Genomic DNA, 9,487 nt, shown 5'->3' with positions numbered 1-9,487 from the left:
TTACGGCCTATAGGGGCTGTGTGCTCCGTATAACGTCGATTCAAGAGCACGAAGAGATGATGTAATGCAGCGATACCCGCAATTGCCCCTACAGGCCGCCAGGTGTCACCCTGTCACTACACGAATTAAGAGATCAAAGAGGAGGCACGTGAACGACAAACAATTATGGGAAAGACACAGATCGTCGGGGAAAAAATTAACCCGTAAAAACTACGTTTTTCACTATAAATCCTTTATATGCGTGGCGGCTAGTGTCCTCTCGTCCTCTGGCTTGAGATGGCTGCCACCTATGGGTCAGATGATTGCATGCCACCATTAAGCAATTGGTAATTGAATATAATTTATTTTTCCCTAAAAAGTGTAAAATTTTGGAAAAATGTTTTCACGAAAATAAATTGTCACGCACAACGAGTCTGTGTGCAAAATGTCAGCTCGATTGGATCACGGGAAGTGGGTTAAAAACTACCGAAAGATTTGCACGGTCGTAAGCGCGCAAGCAAGTGAACTTAATATAAAGGATTAAAAAAATCTAAAGTGTTAAAACCGACAGGGGAGCGAGCGGTGAACGCCGTGAGAAAACCCCCAACGAGACACGAGAGACAAACGTCGAGATCCCGAGCGGAGGAGGCCGTGCCAGCGAACACGACTAAGACGCAGTGGGAGGAGGTGGTGGAAGAATCGGCGGCGGCGTCGTCGACGTTGAGAAGTCGCCGCGGCGTGTGGAGGCCACCGCCACCGCGGACGAGAAACTGTGCGGGGGGAGAGGAGGCAGAGCGAGGTGACGGTGAAACACCCGTCACCGTAACGGTGAAACACCCGTCACCGTGACGGTGAAACACCCGTCACCGGGCAGAGGCCTCGTTGGGGCCGTGAGAAGTGCCAAAGTGATCTTCTTGGTTCTTTCGGTAAAGTCACGTAGAAAGGAAATAATAAAATAATAAAAATAAAACATAATAAAATAATTCTCACGACGTTTCGGCCACAACGCAAGCAGCCGTCCTCAGGTGAAGAACAGGTCTGTCGAGGCGACAGCATCTGAGGACGGCTGCTTGCGTTGTGGCCGAAACGTCGTGAGAATTATTTTATTATGTTTTATTTTATTATTCTATTACTTCCATTCTACGTGACTTTACCGAAAGAACCAAGAAGATGAATCCCTGCAGTCACGAAAGCTTTACATCGAAAGGCCAAAGTGGCCGTGACGTTTGTACCGCTCGCCTCTCGTTCTGTGTTTCTATTTTACCGGGAAAGGCCCCTGCCGGAGCTGCTGTTCGACGCTTTTTTCGGAAGCGTCCCGGCCACCGCAAACGACGGCTCGACAAAGCGGTTAGTGCCATCATCAACATCATCACGTCTCCCCAGTGCTAGCGATGTTCACTACACACCACACCGGGTACTCATTTGAGGCCGAGTCGACCTAGGAGAGGCCCAGGACCAGTTCAGAAAATCGTCAGGAAGAGGGGCCTCTGGCACAAGATTATTCAATACAATTTTCATTCGTGATTTTGTCGTGATTAATCGAAGGTGGAGGGGTGACCAGCCCCTCGTACCCATCCAGAGCCCCCATTTAGCCGCTGTGGTGGTTACAAACGCCATGAAGGGAAAGGCCAATTTAAATTGGCCCTCCCCCCACGGCACTGCCCACCACAGCGTTCCAGTCCGGCACCACGAGGAGGTAGGGGGTTGTTCTTTTGCTTCCCACACAACAACAACAACAACCGCCATTGGCCACTAAGTGGCGGTGACGTCACCACGATGTTTGTGCCAGGCCATGTGCACCTTGAGGCCACGTGAAGTGTCGAACGCCCGCTGGCAGGAGGTCACGGGGCAGACCCAGGTGCCTACGGGTCGACTAACTGAGATGACCGAGATGACTGGCTGATGCACCACCTGTGCCCCCTACTGTGCCAACTTGCTGTGCTTTAGCCACCCGGCGCTCACACACACGGACGCACGCACACACAGACACACGCACACACGCACGCACAGACACACGCACAGACACACAGACACACGCACAGACACACGCACACACGCACACACGCACACACAGACACACGCACACAGACACACGCACACACGCACACACGCACACACACACAGACACACACACAGACACACAGACACGCACACACACACAGACACACACACACAGACACACACACAGACACACACACACAGACACACAGACACACACAGACGCACCTGTAGTGCGGCGCGTCGGTGACGGCGGTGACGAGCTGGGTGAACGAGGGCCTGCAGGAGCTCTCCGCGTGCCAGTAGCTCAGCATGAGGCGACGGAGACACATGGGGCATCCCATGGGACGTGGCAGTCGCCAGCCACCTTCCACTGCCTCCAGCACCTGGGGGCACACAGAGACCCATAGACTACTCATAGAGACCCACAGACTCACCACACAGAGACTCACAGACTCACCACACAGAGACCCACAGACTCACCACACAGAGACCCATAGACTCACCACACAGAGACCCACATAATCACCACACAGAGACCCATAGACTCACCACACAGAGACCCACAGACTCACCACACAGAGACCCACAGACCCGCCACACAGAGACCCACAGACTCACCACACAGAGACCCACAGACTCACCACACAGAGACCCGCAGACTCACCACACAGAGACCCACAGACCCGCCACACAGAGACCCACAGACTCACCACACAGAGACCCACAGACTCACCACACAGAGACCCACAGACTCACACAGAGATCCACAGACTCACCACACAGAGACCCACAGACTCACACTACAGGGCTGCTGGTGCTGAACTCACGTCCCGGTTGCTCATGTCCCAGTATGGCCGCTCGCCGTGTGTCATCACCTCCCACATGACGACGCCGTAGCTCCACACGTCGCTTGCCGACGTGAACCTGAGCTGGGAAATCGCCTCCGGGGCGGTCCAGCGGATGGGGATCTTCCCCCCCTGGGGGACATTCACAATTTGATTTCGCCCTCGGCTTTCGCGGCCGATGTCGTCAGTACGCGGCGAAGGGTTTGGTATTAGGTTTTGACCCTTTCAACTGGTACAAAACTGACACCTTTATACAAGGCATCATGTTTGCAATAACCACAACACAAGCAGTCAAAATGCAAACAAAAAGAAACAACTCTGGTAATGATATGCACTGTCCTCGAAGCTGATTGGTCCACACCCGAGACAGCTTTTCTTAGAGTCTAGTCTCCATTGGTGTTGGACCAGATTGCGCCAAAAGGCGCACAACTCAAAGACAGCGCACTATCAGAGTATTGAGAGCTCGGGGTGAAGCATTTACACTATGAGACTTCTCCTTTACCAGTGGCAAAATAAATTATTAGGTTTTTACCCTTTCAACTGGTACAAAACTGACACCTTTCTCCACCCACCTTTACCCGGGTGGTGTACACCGCCTCGGAGTGGTCGTCCGGCAGAAGCATCCGCGAGAGTCCGAAATCGGACACCTTGCACGTGAGCTCGCCGCTGACGAGCACGTTGCGGGCGGCCAGGTCTCGGTGCACGTAGCCCACGCGGGACAGGTGCCGCATGCCGCATGCCACGTCCCGCAGCATCCCCACCAGCTGGGGCAACAGCAAGTCGCCCTTCTTCTTCTACCACGTGGTCCAGGCCAGAGGGCGGGGAGGGGGGAGGAGGGAGAGGGGGGGGAGGAGAGGGGGTGAGTCAGCTTTCTTCACACAGAGGGCTCGTTCACACTCACAGCTGCTGAGTCAGACTTTCTTCACACAGAGGGCTCGTTCACACTCACAGCTGCTGAGTCAGACTTTCTTCACACAGAGGGCTCGTTCACACTCACAGCTGAGTCAGCTTTCTTCACACAGAGGGCTCGTTCACACTCATAGCTGCTGAGTCAGGCTTTCTTCACACAGAGGGCTCGTTCACACTCACAGCTGCTGAGTCAGGCTTTCTTCACACAGAGGGCTCGTTCACACTCACAGCTGCTGAGTCAGCTTTCTTCACACAGAGGGCTCGTTCACACTCACATCAGCTGAGTCATGCTTTCTTCACACAGAGGGCTCGTTCACACTCACAGCTGCTGAGTCAGGCTTTCTTCACACAGAGGGCTCGTTCACTCTCACAGCTGCTGAGTCAGGCTTTCTTCACACAGAGGGCTCGTTCACTCTCACAGCTGCTGAGTCAGCTTTCTTCACACAGAGGGCTCGTTCACACTCACAGCAGCTGAGTCATGCTTTCTTCACACAGAGGGCTCGTTCACACTCACAGCTGCTGAGTCAGGCTTTCTTCACACAGAGGACTCGTTCACACTCACAGCTGCTGAGTCAGCTTTCTTCACACAGAGGGCTCGTTCACACTCACAGCAGCTGAGTCATGCTTTCTTCACACAGAGGGCTCGTTCACACTCACAGCTGCTGAGTCAGGCTTTCTTCACACAGAGGGCTCGTTCACTCTCACAGCTGCTGAGTCAGCTTTCTTCACACAGAGGGCTCGTTCACACTCACAGCAGCTGAGTCATGCTTTCTTCACACAGAGGGCTCGTTCACTCTCACAGCTGCTGAGTCAGGCTTTCTTCACACAGAGGGCTCGTTCACACTCACAGCTGCTGAGTCAGGCTTTCTTCACACAGAGGGCTCGTTCACACTCACAGCTGCTGAGTCAGCTTTCTTCACACAGAGGGCTCGTTCACTCTCACAGCTGCTGAGTCAGACTTTCTTCACACAGAGGGCTCGTTCACACTCACAGCAGCTGAGTCAGACTTTCTTCACACAGAGGGCTCGTTCACACTCACAGCAGCTGAGTCAGCTTTCTTCACACAGATGGCTCGTTCACACTCACAGCTGCTGAGTCAGCTTTCTTCACACAGAGGGCTCGTTCACACTCACAGCAGCTGAGTCATGCTTTCTTCACACAGAGGGCTCGTTCACTCTCACAGCTGCTGAGTCAGGCTTTCTTCACACAGAGGGCTCGTTCACACTCACAGCTGCTGAGTCAGGCTTTCTTCACACAGAGGGCTCGTTCACACTCACAGCTGCTGAGTCAGCTTTCTTCACACAGAGGGCTCGTTCACTCTCACAGCTGCTGAGTCAGACTTTCTTCACACAGAGGGCTCGTTCACACTCACAGCAGCTGAGTCAGCTTTCTTCACACAGAGGGCTCGTTCACACTCACAGCTGCTGAGTCAGCTTTCTTCACACAGAGGGCTCGTTCACACTCACAGCTGCTGAGTCAGACTTTCTTCACACAGAGGGCTCGTTCACACTCACAGCTGCTGAGTCAGACTTTGTTCACACAGAGGGCTCGTTCACACTCACAGCTGAGTCAGCTTTCTTCACACAGAGGGCTCGTTCACACTCATAGCTGCTGAGTCAGGCTTTCTTCACGCAAAGGGCTCGTTCACACTCACAGCTGCTGAGTCAGGCTTTCTTCACACAGAGGGCTCGTTCACACTCACAGCTGCTGAGTCAGCTTTCTTCACACAGAGGGCTCGTTCACACTCACATCAGCTGAGTCATGCTTTCTTCACACAGAGGGCTCGTTCACACTCACAGCTGCTGAGTCAGGCTTTCTTCACACAGAGGGCTCGTTCACACTCACAGCAGCTGAGTCATGCTTTCTTCACACAGAGGGCTCGTTCACACTCACAGCTGCTGAGTCAGGCTTTCTTCACACAGAGGGCTCGTTCACTCTCACAGCTGCTGAGTCAGGCTTTCTTCACACAGAGGGCTCGTTCACTCTCACAGCTGCTGAGTCAGCTTTCTTCACACAGAGGGCTCGTTCACACTCACAGCAGCTGAGTCATGCTTTCTTCACACAGAGGGCTCGTTCACACTCACAGCTGCTGAGTCAGGCTTTCTTCACACAGAGGACTCGTTCACACTTACAGCTGCTGAGTCAGCTTTCTTCACACAGAGGGCTCGTTCACACTCACAGCAGCTGAGTCATGCTTTCTTCACACAGAGGGCTCGTTCACACTCACAGCTGCTGAGTCAGGCTTTCTTCACACAGAGGGCTCGTTCACTCTCACAGCTGCTGAGTCAGCTTTCTTCACACAGAGGGCTCGTTCACACTCACAGCAGCTGAGTCATGCTTTCTTCACACAGAGGACTCGTTCACTCTCACAGCTGCTGAGTCAGGCTTTCTTCACACAGAGGGCTCGTTCACACTCACAGCTGCTGAGTCAGGCTTTCTTCACACAGAGGGCTCGTTCACACTCACAGCTGCTGAGTCAGCTTTCTTCATACAGAGGGCTCGTTCACTCTCACAGCTGCTGAGTCAGACTTTCTTCACACAGAGGGCTCGTTCACACTCACAGCAGCTGAGTCAGACTTTCTTCACACAGAGGGCTCGTTCACACTCACAGCAGCTGAGTCAGCTTTCTTCACACAGAGGGCTCGTTCACTCTCACAGCTGCTGAGTCAGCTTTCTTCACACAGAGGGCTCGTTCACACTCACAGCAGCTGAGTCATGCTTTCTTCACACAGAGGGCTCGTTCACACTCACAGCTGCTGAGTCAGCTTTCTTCACACAGAGGGCTCGTTCACACTCACAGCTGCTGAGTCAGACTTTCTTCACACAGAGGGCTCGTTCACACTCACAGCTGCTGAGTCAGACTTTCTTCACACAGAGGGCTCGTTCACACTCACAGCTGAGTCAGCTTTCTTCACACAGAGGGCTCGTTCACACTCATAGCTGCTGAGTCAGGCTTTCTTCACACAGAGGGCTCGTTCACACTCACAGCTGCTGAGTCAGGCTTTCTTCACACAGAGGGCTCGTTCACACTCACAGCTGCTGAGTCAGCTTTCTTCACACAGAGGGCTCGTTCACACTCACATCAGCTGAGTCATGCTTTCTTCACACAGAGGGCTCGTTCACACTCACAGCTGCTGAGTCAGGCTTTCTTCACACAGAGGGCTCGTTCACTCTCACAGCTGCTGAGTCAGGCTTTCTTCACACAGAGGGCTCGTTCACTCTCACAGCTGCTGAGTCAGCTTTCTTCACACAGAGGGCTCGTTCACACTCACAGCAGCTGAGTCATGCTTTCTTCACACAGAGGGCTCGTTCACACTCACAGCTGCTGAGTCAGGCTTTCTTCACACAGAGGACTCGTTCACACTCACAGCTGCTGAGTCAGCTTTCTTCACACAGAGGGCTCGTTCACACTCACAGCAGCTGAGTCATGCTTTCTTCACACAGAGGGCTCGTTCACACTCACAGCTGCTGAGTCAGGCTTTCTTCACACAGAGGGCTCGTTCACTCTCACAGCTGCTGAGTCAGCTTTCTTCACACAGAGGGCTCGTTCACACTCACAGCAGCTGAGTCATGCTTTCTTCACACAGAGGGCTCGTTCACTCTCACAGCTGCTGAGTCAGGCTTTCTTCACACAGAGGGCTCGTTCACACTCACAGCTGCTGAGTCAGGCTTTCTTCACACAGAGGGCTCGTTCACACTCACAGCTGCTGAGTCAGCTTTCTTCACACAGAGGGCTCGTTCACTCTCACAGCTGCTGAGTCAGACTTTCTTCACACAGAGGGCTCGTTCACACTCACAGCAGCTGAGTCAGACTTTCTTCACACAGAGGGCTCGTTCACACTCACAGCAGCTGAGTCAGCTTTCTTCACACAGATGGCCGTTCACACTCACAGCTGCTGAGTTCAGCTTTCTTCACACAGAGGGCTTGTTCACACTCACAGCTGCTGAGTCAGACTTTCTTCACACAGAGGGCTCGTTCACACTCACAGCTGCTGAGTCAGACTTTCTTCACACAGAGGGCTCGTTCACTCTCACAGCAGCTGAGTCAGCTTTCTTCACACAGAGGACTCGTTCACACTCACAGCTGCTGAGTCAGCTTTCTTCACACAGAGGGCTCGTTCACACTCACAGCTGCTGAGTCAGCTTTCTTCACACAGAGGGCTCGTTCACACTCACAGCTGCTGAGTCAGCTTCTTCACGCAGAGGGCTCGTTCCACCTCACAGCTGAGTCAGCTTTCTTCACACAGAGAGCTCGTTCACACTCACAGCTGCTGAGTCAGCTTTCTTCACACAGAGGGCTCGTTCACACTCACAGCTGAGTCAGCTTTCTTCACACAGAGGGCTCGTTCACACTCACAGCAGCTGAGTCAGGCTTTCTTCACACAGAGGGCTCGTTCACACTCACAGCTGAGTCAGCTTTCTTCACACAGAGGGCTCGTTCACACTCACAGCTGCTGAGTCAGCTTTCTTCACACAGAGGGCTCGTTCCACACTCACAGCTGAGTCAGCTTTCTTCACACAGAGGGCTCGTTCACACTCACAGCAGCTGAGTCAGGCTTTCTTCACACAGAGGGCTCGTTCACACTCACAGCTGAGTCAGCTTTCTTCACACAGAGGGCTCGTTCACACTCACAGCAGCTGAGTCAGGCTTTCTTCACACAGAGGGCTCGTTCACACTCACAGCTGCCATATTATTAACATTTTTTCCCTTTATTAATTCTGACCTTACTCCCTCCCTTTGATGCTGCTAATCCTGCATAATGCACGGGCATAATGACTTTAAACCCCTCGCCAAGCCTCCTACGCATTTCACAAGTAGTGCTAATCGCATATCTGCATTTCCCATAAATATGCTAAATTCCTCTTGATATGCAAATTATCTTGTCAAGACGCTCTTCCCCCTCCATCCCAGCTTAAATAGTCACTCCAAGCCTGGAGCGTGACATTCAGACGCTGTCGCCTCGACGGACCTGTTCTCCACCTGAGGACGGCTGCTTGCGTTGTGGCCGAAACGTCGTGAGAATTATTGTATTATGTTTTATTTTTATTATTTTATTACTTCCCTTTCTACGTGATGACTTTACCGAAAGAACCAAGAAGATATTGACAGATGGTAAAGGTCAAACGTGCAGCACTGCAATGTCTCGCTTATGCCGCCGCTGCCGCCCGAAAGACCTCCGCCGAGAGGGAGCTCAAGATGGTGCTTGGCCTACTCTTCCACACGCACCTGAATGTGGCCCACGCTCCACCACGCCCCGCATGAACACATTGTTACCGGATATCGCCATCGTGCACTCCTCTCAGAGGAGGTTTCTTGTTCGCATTCTGACCGCAAGCATCATGCTTAGCGCAAGAGATGATTCCTCGTGACAAGGTTTCAGTTCGGTGTCCTGACACACATCTCGACGCAGCTGTTTTGTTGCCAGAAAAAAAGAGGAAACCTATTCTCATCATGCGATCGAATCAAGACTTTTAATTCGTACAAAAACACCCAACACCACGTCGCACCCCCCACCCCACCGGCTCCGAGATTTCAAGATTGAGTGAATGGTCGAGGAGGAGGAGGGGGGTCGTGGCATCGGAGGACCCGGGGCTCACTCAGCACGTGTCAAACAAAAGACATCTCCCGGAGACTTGCAAGTGACACAAATGGAACGTGCCCAGAGACGACCACGACGCCGGCAGCTACTGCCACTGCAGCCGCTGCAGCTCCGGCTGCAGAATCTTCCGACTCAACTGGAGCAGCTTCTGTT

General features: G+C 53.0%; 1 protein-coding gene across 1 annotated transcript; it reads right to left on the bottom strand.

Annotated features, from left to right (window-relative positions):
• Positions 1 to 646: 646 nt before the first annotated feature.
• LOC133361465 (ephrin type-A receptor 4a-like) lies at positions 647 to 9,022 on the bottom strand. Its single transcript, XM_061580384.1, has 5 exons — positions 8,948 to 9,022; positions 3,398 to 3,619; positions 2,808 to 2,957; positions 2,206 to 2,363; positions 647 to 749 (listed from the first exon to the last, which is right to left on the bottom strand). Exons 1-5 carry the CDS (start codon positions 9,020 to 9,022, stop codon positions 647 to 649), a joined length of 708 nt encoding a protein of 235 aa, XP_061436368.1.
• Positions 9,023 to 9,487: the final 465 nt, after the last annotated feature.

The sequence above is a fragment of the Lethenteron reissneri genome, unplaced genomic scaffold, assembly GCF_015708825.2.
Source record: "Lethenteron reissneri isolate LAM-NWPU_2019-01 unplaced genomic scaffold, ASM1570882v1 scaffold_1090, whole genome shotgun sequence".
NCBI lineage: Eukaryota > Metazoa > Chordata > Hyperoartia > Petromyzontiformes > Petromyzontidae > Lethenteron > Lethenteron reissneri.
This window is presented reverse-complemented; position numbering and strand designations above follow the sequence as displayed.

Excerpts from the sequence above, each read along its gene's own strand:
- LOC133361465 (XM_061580384.1), bottom strand. The coding sequence starts at position 9,022 with ATGGCGATATCCGGTAACAATGTGTTCATGCGGGGCGTGGTGGAGCGT. Across the intron at positions 2,364-2,807 it reads GGGACATGAGCAACCGGGAC|GTGCTGGAGGCAGTGGAAGG; the intron begins GTGAGTTCAGCA and ends GTGTGCCCCCAG. Across the intron at positions 750-2,205 it reads ACCGACGCGCCGCACTACAG|TTTCTCGTCCGCGGTGGCGG; the intron begins GTGCGTCTGTGT and ends CCCCCCGCACAG.